General features: G+C 35.2%; 1 protein-coding gene across 1 annotated transcript in view; it reads right to left on the reverse strand.

The window, feature by feature from the left end:
* The window catches only part of ash1 (histone-lysine N-methyltransferase ash1), a 585771-nt gene that overhangs the window by 14661 nt on the left and 551598 nt on the right, over positions 1-19512 (reverse strand). Inside the window, exon 25 of the mRNA XM_090395574.1 lies at positions 15031-15103. Within this exon, the coding sequence (XP_090251700.1) occupies positions 15031-15103 (73 nt within the window). The remainder of the gene's footprint in view (positions 1-15030; positions 15104-19512) is intronic.

Below are 19512 nucleotides of genomic sequence, written 5' to 3' on the forward strand. Positions count from 1 at the left end.
TCCTTCCTCCAACACACACACACAAACACACAAAGACCTTTTAGGTAAACCACAGATACAGTAATGGGAAATAGCAAAGATATTCCTATATCTGTGAAACAAAAATATGGATGAAGTGCTTTAAATATAATCTCCTTGAAACTTTTAATTAAAACTAGTGATCCTCATCTATTCACCTAAGGTCACACAACTTCCTCAACACATCCAGGAAGGTACAGGAATCAAATAACTAGAATAATTAGAAATAGAAAATAACTAGAAAAATAACTAGAGATATTGTTCATGCTTGGTATTATTATTATTTTTTTTGGTGCATTAGTAACTAGAGGCTGTGATGTGCCACAGCAATGGTCAAAATAATATGAAAATAATATGAAAAAAATATAAATATATATATATATATATATGTGCAAAGTTTTTTTCCTTGGGGATAATATATATTAAGGATACAAAGTAATTTTATAAACTTGGTTTTTTTACTCCTTCTCCCAAGTAAGCAAAACAGTTGTTTGTGCCTGAACGTAGTTCAAGTCTAAAGGTAGTGAGCACCAGGGATAAAAAGGATTAAACCAAATATATAATTTCTTGGTATCTTTAATTTATAGTATAAACATTTCTCTCGACTGCAAATGTCCATGTACGGATCAGTAAGTGATTGTGTGCATCATGTGTATACTTTATGGTAGTAAATGATAAAATAAACTAGATCTACATATATTTTATGCATTCATGACACACTTAACTTTTTAATTTCGATATTTCAAGGCTACATGGCTCATCTGCTAGTGTTTTTAAATTGTCGCAATTCTTTTAAAAAATTTCCAATATATTTACTCAAAAAAAAAAAAAAAAACGCATATAAGTGGAACTGCTTAGTTCAAACACGTTTTTCAAGGGTCAATGTAATTACTCCATAAATCAAGAATATCTTTTTCTCCAGTTTTCATGTCACCTCTATCATCTCCAATTTCTTTTACAACACTCTTTCCTCCATTTCTGAGCTTTTTCAACAGCCTCTAGAATATTTTGCCACCTTTCTGATATTTATTTTCTATGTTCTTGTTTAGCTAGTTTTACACATTGTTTAGCTTTTTTATATTTGTCTCTTTATTCTCTTAGAGCACAAGCTGACTTATTTGCCAGGAATTTTGATATGCCATGGAGTTCTGATCATTCTATCCTTGCAGATAACCTCACCATATGCCTCTTTGTCTGAATCAATCAATGTTTCTTCAGGGCTTGCCACTCAATCTCCAAGGTTTTGTTCCTGTTCTCAAACTCTTTCATTTTTTCTTGAATATTGTTTATGTATTTTCCAGTTCACATCTGAGAGCTGATCAACTTTTATTTGCTTTAAATTTTTCTTACATGTTCTTCTTTTCAATATCAAATTCAATTTTATCCTGCTCAAGACTAAATGTGATCACTTTTAATTTCAAATCTTCTGCACACATTGTCCTGCAGCCGAGTAAACATTACTATCAACAATAACATAGTCAATGAGACTTTTCTTATTCCTCTTCTCTCCAAGTGAATTTGTGCACATTTTTATCTTGGAACATTGTGTTAGTAATAACCCCTTCATGTCCTGAGCAGAAATCCAACAGGCATTTGCCATTATTATTAGCTTTGCTCTTTTCTCCAAATTTTCCCGAAATATTTCTGTATGTCTGATAATCATTAACTACTCTGCTATTTGATTCGCAAAAGACCAATTTTTCTTTTTTCATTGTGTCATTGTCTCTAAAGCCTCAAAAAAATTCCTCCGTTTCCACCTTAGGAAAAGCTTCTGTGGGACCATAAACACAAATAAGTCTCATTGTTCAATTCCCCATTTTGATATTTGCCCACATCACTCTACTTGATATTGCCTGCCATTCAAGATTAGCCTTGTATTTAGTGTTGAATACCATAGCTCATCTTCTTTTCACTGATTGTCATTGCCTGAATATTACATTTTATATTTCTTGCTTAGAAAGATGAAACCAGTTTTTGTCTTTTTTGCTTCAGTCACCCCTATTATGTCGATCTGGTACTTATCCGATACTTTTGCTAGTTTCATTTCTTTGTCATTCAGGCTTTATATGTTAATAGTACCAATTTTGAACTCTGGTGATGTTGAGTTGGGATGTATTTCAGGATTTGTTCCAGTAACTGACTTTTTGTTCGCCCTGGTTATCTGGCAAAAACAATGGGATCAGGCGATGCCCCAGCTGATATGAAATTCTGTCCTGTTGTAGATTCATTTTACATTGTGGTTTAAGCCAATAAGAATACAATTTGGTCAGCTAAATCCCAAATTGCCAGCATCTAACAGGGTGCACCACAAAAAGGTGAGAATTGGACATTAGGTCAGAATCACTGGTCAGTTTTCTGTATTCCTTTAAAGGCTATGTGAAGGTGTCTTATAGTCTCCCACAAATCTAAAAAAAAAATAAAAGCAGAGAACTTTTATGGTTCTGAATGAGGACCATCACATATTCAATATTTTGACAGAATCCAGTTCTGGCTAGTGTTTGAATTTGATTATGGAAAATATGAATGACCAGCATGTCAACAACTGTCCAGGACACTGCCATGTGTTCTGCACAGTTGTTACATTTACTTTAAATTCACTGGATAAACTGTAGAATGGATGTAGTTTTTTGTGGCAGTGTCTGAAGGTTTTCTTTATGTGGTACTGCCATTATTTTTTTAAACAGACAGTTCAAATTAGAGGAATGATTTCTGGAGTTATGCCATTATAGTTCATGCTGCTGATGCAAAATAAGTTCAAGCATTAAGATAATAAAATTCATGTATTGGGGGTGCTTAAGGATCACAGCTGTTAACTTTGATGAGACCTTCATATAGCCTTTAAAGGAATGTGGAGAACCGACCAGGGCTTCTGACCTAATGTCCAATCCTCACCTTCTCATGGTGCACCCTGTTGGGTATCTACCTAGATACTGAACGAACGAGGATGGGCTGGCAATTTGGGATTTAGCCGACCAAATTGTATTTTTATTGGCTTAAACCAATATAGAAAATGATGGAACAACATGACAAAATTTCATGCTGGCTGGGGCGTCAGCCAGTTAAACAAGTCCCCCGTTGTTTTTGCCAGGGAACCAGGGTGAACAGCAAAAAGTCAGCTACTGGAACACCATGTTCCAACATAAAAATGTGCACAAATTCACATGGAGAGAAGAGGCAAGGAATAAGAAAAGTCTCATTGACTATGTTATTGTTGATAGTGATGTTTTCACCCTGGTGCAGGACACCAGAGTGTACAGAGAGTTTGAAATTAGAAGCGATGACTATTTAGTCTTGAGCAGGATAAAATTGTATTTCGTATTGAAAAGAATAACATGAAAGAAAGTTTTAAAGCGAATAAAAGAGTTTGAGAACAGGAACCAAACCTTGAAGAAAACCCTGAATGATTCAGCCAGAGAGGCATGTGGTGAGGTTGTCTGCAAGGATAGAAAAATCAGAACTCAATGGTGGACACAGGAAGTTAGAAGTGGCAGTGAAGGAAAAGAAGAAAGCATATCGAAAGTTCCTGTCAAATAAGTGAGCTTGTGCTCTTAGAGAATACAGAGACAAATGTAAGAAAGCTAAACACTGTGTAAAACAAGCTAAATAAAAGTCATTGCAGGACTTTGGCAAGAAGGTGGTAGGATATTCTGGAGGTTGTTGAAGAAGCTTAGAAATGGAGGAAAGAGTGCTGTAAAAGGAGTTAGAGATGATAAAGGTTACATGAAAACATAAGAAAACGATATCCTTGAAGCATGGAGTAATAACTTCGAAAAATTACTAAATGAAACAAGCAGTGATAGCACAGTGGAAAAACACACAACAGGCATACAGTCAGTAATACATATCCATACTTGAAGTAAAAAAAGCCATCAAAGGCTTGAAATGTGGAAAGGCAGCAGGAGTAGATGATATTCGACCAGAAATAAGGTGGTATAAATGTCTTTCAGTGGCTACACTGCATAGTTCAGAAAGTCTAGACAGAGGGACGAATTCCCTATGATTGGAGTAGAGCTCTAATAGTACCCATATATAAAAAGGGAAATAAAACTGAATGTGAGAATTACAGAGGTATTTCCCTACTGAGTGTTCCTGGTAAGATATATGCAAGTATACTTGAGAAACAGTTGAAAAGAATTGTGGAAGAAAAGCTTGGTGAAGAACAAGCTGGATTCAGGCCAAATAGAGGCTGTCAGGATCAGATCTTCACTTTACGACAAATAGTTGAGAAAGCATGGGAATATAACAAAGATCTGTATTTAAGTTTTGTCGATCTGCGAAAAGGCATATGACAAGGTGCCAAGAGAGAAGCTATTCGATGTCAATGAAGCATTATATCAAGCAAAATTTAGTCTTTATTTGAGTTCCAAGTCAGCAGTTAGAATTGAAGTCCAGGAAGATGGTTTAATGTTAAATCTGGTGTGAGACAAGGATGTACATTATCCCCTCTCTTATTCATTATCTATATGGATCACATTATGAAGGAAAGTGGTATTAAACATGATATCAGAATTGGAGATGCTAACTTCAGCTCTTTGCTTTATGCGGACGATGTTATACTTCTAAATAAATCCGCTACAGTTTGCAAGAGTCCCTGACTAAATTGAATAACCACTGTAATAGATATGGTATGAAGGTGAGCATTAAAAAGACAAAGACAATGAAAATAGGTAGAATTGTTGAAAATGTCAACTGTGTTGTGAACAGGGAACCTGTGGAACAAGTAAAACATTTCAGCTACTTAGGCACGATTTTTAGTGAAGATGGTAAATTAAATATGGAAATAGACAAGACAATCAACAAAGCTGGTATGGTAGGAAGTCGATTGAATAAATTCATATGGAATAAGAGAGAAATAAGTCGAAACACTAAATTAGCTGTATACAAGACAGTGTTCAAACCAGTTTTAACTTATGGGTCTGAGAGCTTGGTCAGAAGTAAAACACTTGACCAAAGACTAGAGACCGCAGATATGAGAGTCCTGAGAAAGATTAGCAGCGTGAACAGATGGCATCAATGGCAATATCACATTAAAAAGGAGGATATTAGGAAAGAACTTGACGTTGTCGGCATCCAGGAATACGTTAGCAGAGCTAATATCAGGTGGTATGGTCACTTAAACAGAATGGGTCGTTTTCTCTGCCAGGAAAACGACCCAGAGGAAGACCAAGATACGTGGATTGATACGGTACAATGTGCCTTAGACGATAGAAATATCAGATCTGATAATGATAATATTGGAGTCTTGACAAGTGACAGACTGATTTGGAGGAAAATTGTAGATAGGAAGTTAGTAATGATGTAAATTTTTCATGTAGTACTAACATATCCTGTACACCACTTGAGGGTAGATGTCAGGAATTTGATGATGATGATGAAATTCATGTATGTCGAAATTGTAGGAACATCAAATATATGTAGAGATTTGTATAAATTTTGATATATTCTTAAATGTCACCTTCTCAGCATAAGAGGAGTTCAGGACAGATGTTATAGTGAGGGGATTTATTTTTGTTTCCTGATGTGAAATGATCAGTTCAGCTTGATCTATTTTATCTATTTCTTATTCTTTCCCACTTCTTTAACATGCTTGAGAATAGGCTGGATGATCTCTCTCTCAGAGTTGATACATTCAGACTTTTTTCTTTTCTTTTTTTTTGCAGAGCATGATTTATTGTTACTAGCACACTGGCCACAGATTGTAGGAGCAAATAATGGATATTTCTGACATTTACATGGATTAGAGATGTAGGAGCTAAGAGGACTGCTAAGATATCTCCATCTACAGAAGATGGAGTTTGTAGAAGGATGTACTTCAATAGCTGTCCTGCCATGGTCAAGGAGATTCCATTCCAACATCATGTCATATCCTAGAATAGTTAAGTGTTTTATGAGGTTTTGACATAGCTGGTAACCCCCCCCCCCCCCCCCACACACACACACTCACTCACTCCCATTGCTCAGAGAAGTTTTCTTAAATGTTCCTGAAATGATGCTTATAGACTATTGCCAAAACATATTTTATTAAGTGTTTTAGGAGTATTTTTTGATTGTTTTGAATAGAGAAAGGTAATATTTTTCCAATCGGCCATTCTCTTGGTTGTTTCTTATTTCTACTATCAGATAATACAAGTATGATATCTGGGGTTCCTGAAATATTCGAGAATCAAGGATTCACGAAAAATGGGATTTCAGATTCAATGTTATAGATTCCAACCTAGAACAGATATACAAATGTACATGCACTATCTGGCAAGCATGAAATGCATTGGAAAGTGGAATGGAAGGATTACTCCGGATAAAAGAGCAGTGCTATTGTTGGCTTTTGACCATTGTAGGCAAGTCCACTAGGCCATCCAGGACTTCCTGCGTTGTTAATGCAGGGGTCAAAGCAGTACAGAACTGCAAGGATTCCCTTTCAGTTGCCCAAGTGCCCTATCTCATGAAAAACATAGTGTGATATGGCATTAGATCCCATTGTTGGCGGTTTGGAGTATAGACAAGAAAGACTGCAGGAGAAGAAGAAGAGTGAGGAATACAGGAAGAATGAAAAGGGCCAGTCCCACTGCTAGAGTTCCCTCAACATGGTTAAGAGGATGGGTGATGCACTCGTCATATGACAGGTGTTGTTTAGGTTCTAAAAATATATATTTTGTATCTAAAAATGTAAGTATATATCAATGAAATCATGCAGAAGTATCTGGACATTAAGAGATTTAAGAGAGAATTATACCTATTAATATTTTATGAAAATTCATTGTCATCATCATCAAATTCCTGCCATGTACCCTCAAGGGGTGTACAGGATATAATAATACAACATGAAAAATTTACATGATTACTAACTTCCTATCTACAATTTTCCTCCAGATCAGTCTGCTACTTGTCAAGACCCCAATACTATCAGATCTTATATTTCTGTCGTCTAAGCCACTCTGTACTGTATCAATACACCTATATCTTGGTCTTCCCCTGGGTCGTTTTCCTGCCAACCTGGCAGAGAACACTTGTTTTGCTAATCTTTCCTCTCCCATTCTATTTAAGTGACCATACCACCTGAGATTAGCTCTGCTAATGCATTCCTGGATGCTGACAATGTCAAGTTCTTTCCTAATATCCTCCTTTTTAATATGATATTGCCATTGTTGCCATCTGTTCACACCTCTAATCTTTTTGAGGATTATCATATCTGTGGTCGCTAGTCTTTGGTCAAGTGTTTTACTTCTGACCCAGCTCTCAGATCCATAAGTTAAAACTGGTTTGAACACCGTCTTGTATACAGCTAATTCAGTGTTCCGACTAATTTCTCTCTTATTCCATATGAATTTATTCAATTGACTTCTTACTATACCAGCTTTATTGATTCTGTTGTCTATTTCCATATTTAATTTACCATCTTAACTAAAAATCGTGTCTAAATAGGTGAAATGTTTTACTTCTTCCACAATGCAGTTGACATTTTCAACGATTCTACCTATTTTCATTGTCTTTGTCTTTTTATTGCTGACCTTAATACCATATCTATTACAACAGTTATTCAATTTAGTCAAGGAATATTGCAGACTCATAGCAGATTTATTTAGAAGTATAACATTGTCCGCATAAAGCAAAGAGCTGAAATTAACATCTCCAATTCTGATATCATGTTTCCTTCATAATGTGATCCATATAGATAATGAATAAGAGAGGGGATAATGTACATCCTTGTCTCACACCAGATTTAACATTAAACCATCTTCCTGGACTTCAATTCTAACTGCTGACTTGGAACTCAAATAAAGACTAAGTATTGCTTGATATAATGCCCCACTGACACCACATAACTGTAGCATATTGAATAGCTTCTCTCTTGGCACCTTGTCATATGTCTTTTCCAAATCGACAAAACTCAAATAGAGATCTTTGTTATATTCCCATGATTTCTCCACTATTTGTCGTAAAGTGAAGATCTGATCCTGACAGCCTCTATTTGGCCTGAATCCAGCTTGTTCTTCACCAAGCTTTTCTTCTACAATTCTTCTCAACCTTTTCTCAAGTATACTCGCATATATCTTACCAGGAACACTCAGTAGGGAAATACCTCTGTAATTCTCACATTCAGTTTTATTCCAATTTTTATATATGGGTACTATGAGAGCCCTACTCCAATCATCGGGAATTTGCCCCTCTGTACAGGCTTTCTGAACTATGCAGTGCAGCCACTGCAAGACGTTTATACCAGCATACTTCAGCATTTCTGGTCGAATATCATCTACTCCTGTTGCCTTTTCACATTTTAAGCCTTTGATGGCTTTTTCTACTTCTGTGCTATCACTGCATGTTTCATTTAGCAATTTTTCGAAGTGATTAACTACATGCTTCAAGGATATCTTTTTCTCCTGTTTTCATGTCACCTTTATCAACTCTAACTCCTTTTACAGCACTCTTTCCTCCATTTCTAAGCTTCTTCAACAACCTGCAGAATATTTACCACCTTCTTGATATTTATTTTCAATGTTCTTGCCAAAGTCCTCCCATGACTTTTGTTTAGCTAGTTTTACACACTGTTTAGCTTTCTTACATTTGTCTCTATATTCTCTAAGAGCACAAGCTGACTTACTTGCCAGGAACGTTTGATATGCTTTCTTCTTTTCCTTCACTGCCACTTTAACTTCCTATGTCCACCATGGAGTTCTAATTTTTCTATCCTTGCAGACAACTTCACCACATGCCTCTCTAGCTGAATCAATCAGGGTTTTCTTCAAGGCTTGCCACTGAATCTCCAAGGTTTGGTTCCTGTTCTCAAACTCTTTCATTTTTTTCTTCAATAATCTTTGTGTATTTTAGTCTACAGTTCACATCTGAGAGCTGCTCAACTTTTATTCATTTTGAAACTTTCTTACATGTCATTCTTTTCAATTTGAAATTCAATTTTAACCTGCTCAAGACTAAATAGTGATCGCTTCCAATTTCAAATCCTCTGTACACATCACTATCAACAATAACAGTCAATGAGACTTTTCTTATTCCTTGCCTCTTCTCTCTATGTGAATTTGTGCACATTTTTATGTTGGAACATGGTGTTAGTAATAACCAGTCCATGACCTGAGCAGAAATCCAGCAGGTATTTGCCATTATTATTGGCTTTGCTCTTTTCTCCAAATTTTCCCAAAATATTTTTGTATGTCTGACAATCATTTCCTACTCTGCTATTTAGATCCCCAACAAGGACCAACTTCTCCTTTTTCATTGTGTCAGATGCTTTCTCTAAATCCTCAAAAGATTCCTCCACTTCTACCTTAATAGAACCTTCTGTGGGGCCATAGGCACAAATAAGTCTCATTGTCCAGTTCCCCATTCTGATATTTGCCCACATCCAAGAAGATTAGCCTCGTATTTAGTGTTGAATACAATGGCTACTCCTTTTCCTTGATTGTTGTTGCCTGAATACAACATTTTGTATTTATTTCTCAGAAAGATCTCACCATTTTTTTTCCTTATTTTATGAAAATTCATAAAATATTAATGTTCCATTTGCATGATATAATTGTAGTGTTTTGAAGAGTTTTTTAGTCTGCTGTCCACAATTTTTCTTAGCCTAATCCTTGTAGAAATTTAATATATAAATAAAAATGTCTTCACTTCTTCTGAGCTGGAGCTTGCAGTAATACAGTAGAAGTCTCAATGTCCAATCTCCCTTTCAAGAAGGTTATTGTACATTGAGAATTACTTACTTCATGTAAGTGTTTCTATCACTCCATCCTATCCTGATTCCCCAGTTTCTGAATAAATCATCCTATTATTCAAAAGAATTTTACCTGCTTTTCATCCTTATCCCATTAAACACATTATTCATGTAATTCTTCTACTAGTTTCAGCTCTTTGCATTAATGATTCATGCATTTTTGGTACCTATCTTCAACCTGCTAAGGTTATTCTAGTTGCCGACTTATTGTTGCTAACTCTAATTCGATAACAAAAAACAGAGAAGACATGTTTAATCAAGTAATATCCACCCCTGATATTTGATCATGTTTTATCATAATGTTCTTGTATAACAATCACATATGTATCACAGTAAAAAATTAATTTATTATACAGATATTTCGGCTTCTGTATTGTAAGACATCAGTGTAGACAGAGAACAACAATAAAGAATTTAAATATAAAAAACAGCAGAGCACATGCATTATATGTGGAATGCATGTAATGGAAAAGGAAACAGATTATGAATTTGTTGATGGGTTTGGACGTAGTGATGAGTTTATATTTTCTCAATTTTTGCAACCCATTCAGAGATGCCTTTAATATATTGTATGTGAGTCCTGTGGACTTCTTGTCTGTGTTATTCTTAGATAGTATTCATTTAGTAGGAGTGTTTGCTTGATAGTTTTCAATTCTTGGATCCTTTAGAGCAGTGGTTCTTAACCTGAGGTGTGTGCACTCCTGGGGGTGTGAGAAAGCATTTCCAGGGGTGCAAGAGAAGATTCTAAATTTTGACCCAGATTTGATGGACGACAGCTATTTAATAAAAGACGATCTTATTGAAATACGAGCCAATGCATGTATTCAAATGGAATTTGAAAAACTGGACTTAGAATAATTTCGGTGTACACAATTAGAACCTTATCCACAGCTGGCAAAAGCAGCATTGCAGACACTTTTACCATTTGCCACCACCTGTGTGAATTGGGATTTTCATCACTTTTGCACATAAAAACAAAAGCCAGAAATTGCTTAAATGCAAGTGATGACTTACGCATTGCTCTTTCAAAAAAGGAGCCTCGCTTCAAAAGTATTATTATGAATAAACAACAACAACATAGCCATTAAAAATTGAGATATAGTTTTGTATGTATATGTAAGTATTTATTTTTCAATAAATAAATTATCTTGCAATAGATGTAATTTCCTAAATAAAGAAATAGAAACACATTTCTCAAGGGGGTGCCGATCACTAAAAAGGTTAAGATCCACTGCTTTAGAGGAACAACAAATATTGTGTACTCGAGACACTAGGGATTTAATGATGGGTGCCATTTTTTTTAGATGGATGGATGGACTGATGCACTATAGATATAGCAACCTGTAAAAGTTGGATTTTGCTAGACCAACTTAGAAATGGATCCATCTTGTTTCCATTGTATGTGTACATCTAGAAAGAGGATTATTTTTTTGATTTTTTGTAGAAATGGAGTTCTTGTTCTGTGTGACTCCAGACTGCAAAGACATCGTCTGTTTTCTACTGCCAGACTAATGGTTTAGGAGTCACAAGAGAAGATTTTCTTCAAGTGTTCAAGATAAAAGTTGGCTAGGTTAGGTGATAGTGATGAGCCCATTGCCATTCTTTCCACTTGCTTGTATGCTTTATCCTTCCAAGTGAAGTAACCAGATTTGATTGTAAGTTTAAATAAGCCCACTATGTCTGATGATAATTTTTGGGCTAGAATTTCTATTGTCTCATTGTGAGAAATATTTGTAGAGAGACACAATATCAAAGCTCACCATCATGTCTCATGATGAGCTTTGACATACCAGCAGAGATTAGCTCTGCTCCTCCACACATTTCTGAATACAAACAATATCAAGTTCCTTCCTAATATTCCCTTTATGAATATGATGCTGCTACTGAAACCATCCATTCACTCCCCTAATTTTTCTCAAAACTCACATATCTGTGGTCTCAGGTCTCTGATCAGCTTTTTACTTCTGATGCTGCTATCAGATCATAAGTTAAAACTGTCTCGAGCAACATCTTGTATACTGCTTGTTCAATGTTTTCTGACTAATTTCTCTCTCTTATTCCATTTAAATTTTTTTCAGTTGCCCCCCCCCCCCCCCCCCCCCAATCCGACTCCCAACATTAGCTTTGCAAATTCTTTTGTCCATGTCTAGTCCCTATTTAATTTGCATTTCTTCAATAAAAATTGTGCCTAAATAACCAAAATATTTTACTCTTTCTGTAGGTTCTCCATTTGGAATGCAGTTGAAATGTTCTATGTTACTGCCTATTTTCATGTTTGGTATTTTTGTTACTGATTGTCATAGCCATATTTGATACAGCAGTTATTCAATTTAGTTAAGGAAAGCAGCAAACTTGTACTGGATTTATTTAGTAGTATAACAAAGTTTATAGTAAAGAGAAAAAATTAACAACTATTTTGATATCCAGTTTAATGTCACTTTCTTTCATAATGTGATCCATATAAATGGCAAATAACAGTGGATATAGTGTACACGCTAGTCCCACACCTGATTTTACATTAAGCCATCTTCTTGTAACCTCTTCAATTCGAACCGCTTACTTACAAACTTAAATATAGGCTATCAACTCAGTACAATGTACTGCATGATTAATGTACCAGTGATTAATCAAATATCTGTCTTACAGTTGAAATCGTAACCTTGCATACCTGTTTTGCTTGAAACCAGCTTGTTCTCAAAGTTTCCCTTTGACAATATTTCTTAGCCTCTTCTCAAGTATGCTTATATAAATCTTACCTGGAATTACAGCAAAAATTTCTCTACATTGAATAGAGAAATTCTGCTATAATTCTTGCATACAGCTTTATTTTCCTTTCTATAGACCAAGAACTCGATATCAAACATCTTGAATTTGACCTTCTAAATTATGCAGTGCAGCTACTAATAAAACTTTTATACCCTACCCCTATACTTGAGCACTTTTTGCTTGAATATCATGTACACTAGAGCTGCCTTCCAACAATGGAAGTTTTTTTTTTTTTGATAGCTTTTCTATCTTAAGTACTGATATGTACTCTCGATTGCATTCCTCTTGAATATTTTCCACCACTGTTACGGCTTAACAGTCTTTTAAAATAATTTACTCCATACATGTATGATATCATTATCTTCAGTTTTCATGTCACCCTTATTAGCTCTGATTCCATTTACAGTATTCTTCTCCATTTTTGAGCTTTTTGAACTTCCTCTAGAATATTCTACCATCTTCCTGATATTTATCTCCTATATTCTTACTAAAGTCTACCCAAAAATTTTGTTTAGTTAGTTTATCATGCTACTTTGCTTTTATTTTAATTCTCTCAGGGCATCCACCAACTCACTTGCCAGGAACATTTGATATGCTTCATCTTTTCCAGGACTGCCTCTTAAGGACCAACTTTGCTTTTTTCTTTATATCAGTTGCCTTCTTTAATGACTCAAAAAAATTCTTCAACTTGTTCTTAATACTTAATAGAATCTTCTGCAGAATCATAGGCACAAATAAGTCTCATTGTCCAATTCCCCACGGAGTTATGATTTTTCTTTTCTTGCATGCAAATTCATCACATGCATCTCCAGATTAATCAATTTTTACTTTAGAATCTGCCACTGAGTCTCCAAGGCTTGATTACTGTTTTGAAGTGCTTTCATTCTTCTTCATAGACTTTGACTCTTTTGAAAACTCTTAAATTTTTTCTATTCAATATGATATTCAATTTAATTCTACTCAAAACTAAATGATGGCCACTTCTTATTTCAAATACCCTGTGCACTTGTGGCCTGAACCAGTGTGAAGATACCACTATCTGCCATCACATATTCCTATTCCTGTATCCTCTCTCTCTCTATGTAAATGTGTGCATATTTTTATTGCTGGAATATGTGTTACTGATGACTTAGTCCAAGAAGAACAGAAATGCAGCAGGTGCTTATGATTATTATTAGCTTTGCCCTTTTCCTCCAAATTCTTCCAACATATTTCTCTATGTGTGTTATTAATTCCAACAAGGACCAACTTTTTTTTTTCTTCTTTATATCAGTTGCCTTCTTTAATGACTCTTCTTTAATGACAGCAATATTTTTATTGCTGGAATATTGTGTTACTGACGACTTAGTCCAAGAAGAGAACAGAAATGTAGCAGGTGGTGCTTATGATTATTATTAGCTTTGCTCTTTTTCTCCAAATTCTTCCAACATATTTCTCTATGTGTGTTATTAATTCCAACAAGGACCAACTTTTTTTTTCTTTATATCAGTTGCCTTCTTTAATGACTCAAATAATCTTCAACTTGTTCTTAATACTTATTAGAATCTTCTGCAGAACCATAGGCACAAATAAGTCTCACTGTTCAATTCTTCCTGGATAGGGACCAAATGAGGATTAGTTGGCAATTTGAAGTTTAAACAACTAAATTATATTTTTATTGGTTGTTTTATTCTGCTGTTTGTACACATGACTTCTACTTGACATTATGCTATTCAAGAAGATTATTTTCATTTTTGGTGTTGAACACTAGATTATTCTTATCTTCTTTTCCCTGATAATCACTGTCTGAATACCATCTAAATACCAACTTGTAGATGTTATTTAGAAGACACTTGTTGTTTTTGTCTTTTTTTTTTTTTTTTTTTGTTTTAGTAACGAATATATCAATGTGGTGCTTCTATAATTCTTCTGCCAGTTTTCCACATCCTATATGACTGAATTCTGCAGATGTGTTTGAGTTTTTTTCCCTGTAGTCAAATTTTTACTGTTCATCCTGGTTCCCTTCTGAAAAAAAAAACAGTGTGGCCCAGCTTTTCATCTTGTTGTACTATCACTTTATGTTCGAACCAATAAAAATATAATTTAGTTGCTTAAACTTCAATTGCCAACTAATCCTCATTTGGTCCCTATCCAGGAGATAACTGCTAATGAAGGTGCACAACAAAAAGGTGAGGAATGGACATTAATGTCAAAAGCTCTGATCAATGAAGGTGCACCACAAGAAGGTGAGGAATGGACATTACGTCAGAAGTCCAGATTGGTTGGTTGATTTGGATTATAGTTGAAGCAACTAATGCTATGAGGCCAGTGTATTACGCTTTTAAGTGTGAGTTCTTCTGACTGGTTTGCCCTTGAATTGAAAGTGACTGAGATATGGAAGTGTGCCCAATCGGTTCCCCACATTCCTTAAAAGACTATGTCGAAGTCTCCTCCTTGTTATCAAGCTTTGATCCTTAAAAAACCCCTAGTTAAACTGTTCATTAGACTTTCATATTAAATCATTAACATTACTATTGAATACTTACCAAAAATGTTCTCTTTGGTGTTATTCTTTGATGAAACAAATCAAAAGCATAACTTTTGGTACATGTTGGATACCTAATTAAAAAAAAAAAGTAATAGTGAAGAAAATTTCCTTTTTTTTTTTTTTTTTTTTTTTTAAGCATGTCTCTACACCTTCATAATATCTACATTAAACATTAATGTTAACTATTAAGTGGGTGTGATACTTAATATACCCTGTTATGCAATGGTGTCAAATTTCCAGTTATACATTAAATATCATTATCATCTCAGAGAATAATAAGTTTTGTGAATTTTTTTGGTTTCACAAAAACCTTTGAAAAAGAGATCTTCTGTTTCTTGCAGGTTCACACACACAAATAAAATAAGAAACATCCTCTATTAAATACATAAAAGATACATACATTTTACAGCATATCCAATTGGACAATTTTTAAACACTGAATACAATATATTAACAGGAAACTGTCCCTGCACATTAACTTTTAACTCATGGCTTTCATTAATCCAAACTCATTCTACGGATAAAAGAAGAAAATCAAGAATTATCAACTAAAAAATCATCCAAAATGCTCCACCAGTATGATTAAATTTAATAAAAAAAAAACTGTATATATTGTTGCGGGTTGTTTAGTTGCTAGTCATCATAAAAATTTGTCAAGACATATTTGAACTTTTGCTTTCTTTTCTTCTTCATAAATTTCTCTATAGCAGGTAAAGGTAACTTCAGCCATTCTTTGCATTTTAAGGAAGTGGGGCATGTTTGATATTTACTATGGTATTTACTGCCAATACCCAAGACCGAGTTCATGTGCTATACCCGATAAGCTATGTTGACCTTCATATTATCTGTAATTTCATCTCTAGATTGATTGCAGTAAGTTTGTGAGATGGTTCACATTTTGATTCAAAGGCATGTTTACCACCAGCCACTGTGAATAATATTTAGGTAAAACACCAAAAAATGTGAAAATAAGCACAACACTATAAAGATGCATTCACAGCAAGAGATACGCAGGAACTGGGATGATGGGGGTTGAGTGTCAACTTACTCACACCATTTGTGCCTAAGTGCTGTCTGCAAATATTGTGTATCGTGGGAATTTCTTATGTAAGTATGTATCTCAGGATCAGTCTGTACACACTACACTTTATGTGGATTCTACCCCACAAAATGTAGTATATCTATCACACATTAGTACTCATTAATCCAACACTCGCCTAAAGAGATCTATGTTCAACTCTACTCACTGACTAGAGAAACTTTTTTAAACCTTTTTTTTTTTTTTTTTGACTGGTTGAAGTTAATCAATCTCTGGGATAAGCAAGTGTTTTTTTTTCTCCTCTAAACTCCAGAAAAAAATTGGCAGTAGAATCCACATAATTTCAGAAAAGAACATATCTGTGTTCGAGTGGGTGACCATGAGATGGTGGCACTTGTTTGCTATTTCTTCACTGGATGCCACTTAAGATTAGTGATAGTCTTGGGTCAGCCATCAATAATTGGCTATAGGTAGAGATTGAACTGCCCACTCACTCTTCAAAAGTTTATATAGGACTAAAATGGCCTCAATTACTCCCTATAAGGAAATATAAGGCATTAGAAGATTATTATTATTATGTATGAATATATATATTTTTATGTGCATCACACCCACAAAAGGGTGATTGCAGAAAGGGAAATGAAATTTAGAGGGTATATTGCAAAGGTGGTCAAAACAGCACACCAAATTACTTGGTTGTTGAAGAACACACGAAGCAGGGATCAAGAAGTTACTATGCCTTTATATAAGACTTTAATAAGACCACATCTGGACTACTGCACACAGATCTCGTCATCCAGATTCTGTGAGGATGCAGTGGTGGCGGAGAGGATCCAAAGTCAAGTGTCAAAGATTGTGGCAAGTCTAAGGAATGCTCCATATGAGAACAGATTGAAGGTCTGTGGGCTTCAAAAACTAGCTCATAGACAAAAAAGGGTACATGATATAGAATTAAAGAAGTTATTAAAGGGGTTTTGTAGGATTGACATTGAAGCCTTTTTTAAATACATGGCAGAAGGGGAGAAAATGAGGGGTCATCCATGGAAATTATGTAACAGTGTGGTTAGCAAGGCTTGGAGGTTGGAATGGGATGCCAGAAGTGAAAGTGAGTGCTTCATCAGTGAATGAGTTTAAGGACAGGTATGGTACGTATTGTGTCAATAATGGATCTCCTACAATGAGTATTCTCATTCTATGGAGATACCTGTATAATAATAATATATTACTCCCATACATGAAAGGTAGCAATAAATGATGTGCAGACTAAGGTCAGGAGCTAGGTGACATATCTTTTGATTCATGTTTAGAATGCAGATACTTATGACGTCCATGTCTTTTCTCCCTGATGATGTCCATGTTACAATGGATAAATATACTGGAGATTTTTAAAAAATGCTATATTTTTTCTGTGTGTGTTAATCCTGTAAGTGATTAGAAATATGTCTTGTACATGTTAATTGAAAACTTTTGGCAATGTTTGTCATAATCCAGTTCTGTAGTTTCACATGTACTTCTTAGCTAAAAATTCCACATGCTGTCACCTTTCAGGTGAAGCAAAAATGATCATTCCCAACACGAAGCACAGTGGCAATCTCAGTTTTGGAGAAACCGTCTGGTGTTATCATCCAATTTAGCATTCTCAAAAAACAAGTCCAATCAATCATGCACTTCTTTTTAAGCAATAATCTCTCTCTCTCTCTCTCTCTCAGTGTCTTTATAATTTTCATTTTCTTTCTTCTCACATATTCTTTCCTTGTTCCAATTTTTACCCTATAATTAAAATTCCCACAATTACTGGTTCTGTTTGCATTAAGCTAACCTGCATATTCCTTGCAATAATAGGAAGGTCTATATATATATGTTGCACAGACAGCCTCAAATGCACTGCTTCCCAATTTGTTCTTTTTCTTTCTTGTGGTTATATCAGTTGCTTAAATATCATTTTTGTTCTAGGTGTTTATCAGAAATTTCCAGACGTCCCTTCGTACAATATGGCAGTGAAAGGTAGATTGCTGCATAGTCGGCATGAAAGACAAGTAAAGTAATGATGTGAATTTGAACAGGACAGGAACAAAATGGTATACACTGACATGAATGTAGCATGTATATGTGGGAAGATATCAAGAATATCTGAAGAGGCTGAATAAGAGAAAGGAACAAGTGGGGTATGTAGGATGGACCACAAAGCTTGTTTAAATATGAGCAGGAAACACAGTGTTGTAACTGAAACAGTAGTTGAGGAAGATTGTGCAAATCTTCAGAAAGTCTGTGGAAGTGATAGAGAGGAAAAGAGTTTGACTGATGATAAAGTATCAACTGATGTTAAGATCACAAGAGCACATGATAGTGAAAAAAATTATGCAAGATTTGAAAGCCGAGTTGGTGAAGATGAGGCAGGAGATGAAGTGGGTGTGGAGTGAAATGAAGAGAACTGTAGATATGTATGGAAGAGTCAAGACAAGAACAAATGATGTTGGTATGAAAGAGGTAACAAAAGATTGTGACTAGCATTGTATGAATGTTTGATTATTAGAGATGGTAAATGAGAAGATGCACATGATTTGTTTCCAGGAGGTAAAATGAACTGAGGCAATGGATAAGCAAGAACAAATGAATTGACTGGGAAAAAGGAGAATGTAAGATTGGATACCAGGAGGTTGTTGAAAAGCATAAAAGATAATAATGTTATAGGAAAGGTAGTCAGTGTGTTGCCCAGGTATGGCAGTGATGAGATGAGACAGAGAACAAGGATTATGAATGATATGTTAGTGGAAATGTGTGAAAAGAAAGGAGCAAAGTTCGTTAATGTGTGAAATGAGTTTGAAGAACAAACTGAACTGTATAAGAGCGATGGGACTGCATATGAATGGTAAATGGAGAGAATGCTGCTGAAAAGGAGAGTAATGGGTGCAGAGATTAACTTGAGCAAGTAAGTAGTGATGTGAAAGAGCAGAATAGTAATGAAGCAGGGATTGAAGTGGTGCTTATGAATGGAGGAGTGGGTGGCATGAGTATAGAGAACAAGTGTGAAAGACAGATAGAGACGAAATGGGGAGACTCAGGATGGAAAAAGAAACAACTTGAGAAAGGTCAATGCTGAAAGAGAATGTGTGTGTGTACAAGAAAGAAATTGGATGGCCTGGAATGTAAGAGGAACAGTTTGATTTGAAGAAGATTCTGGGATGGTAAAGGAGACAAAGAAATGACCAGAGAAGGTATGGAGAAATCACATCTAATAGGTGGTAGCAGAGACACTTGCTATAAATCCAGGAATGAGAGCTGTTATATTTGTGTATATGAATGTAGGTATCAGAAACAAGGGAAATGAAATGGTTGCATTGATTGAGTTTGTTCACCCAAAAAATTGTTGGAATAATTGAGACATCCAACATGGTTGGATGAAGATGACATCATGATAGGAATCAAGATAGAGATGAGGTA

Source organism: Typopeltis vanoorti, chromosome 7 (assembly GCF_054136105.1).
Source record: "Typopeltis vanoorti isolate ZY-2024b chromosome 7, IOZ_Tvanoo_1.0, whole genome shotgun sequence".
Taxonomy (NCBI): Eukaryota; Metazoa; Arthropoda; class Arachnida; order Uropygi; family Thelyphonidae; genus Typopeltis; species Typopeltis vanoorti.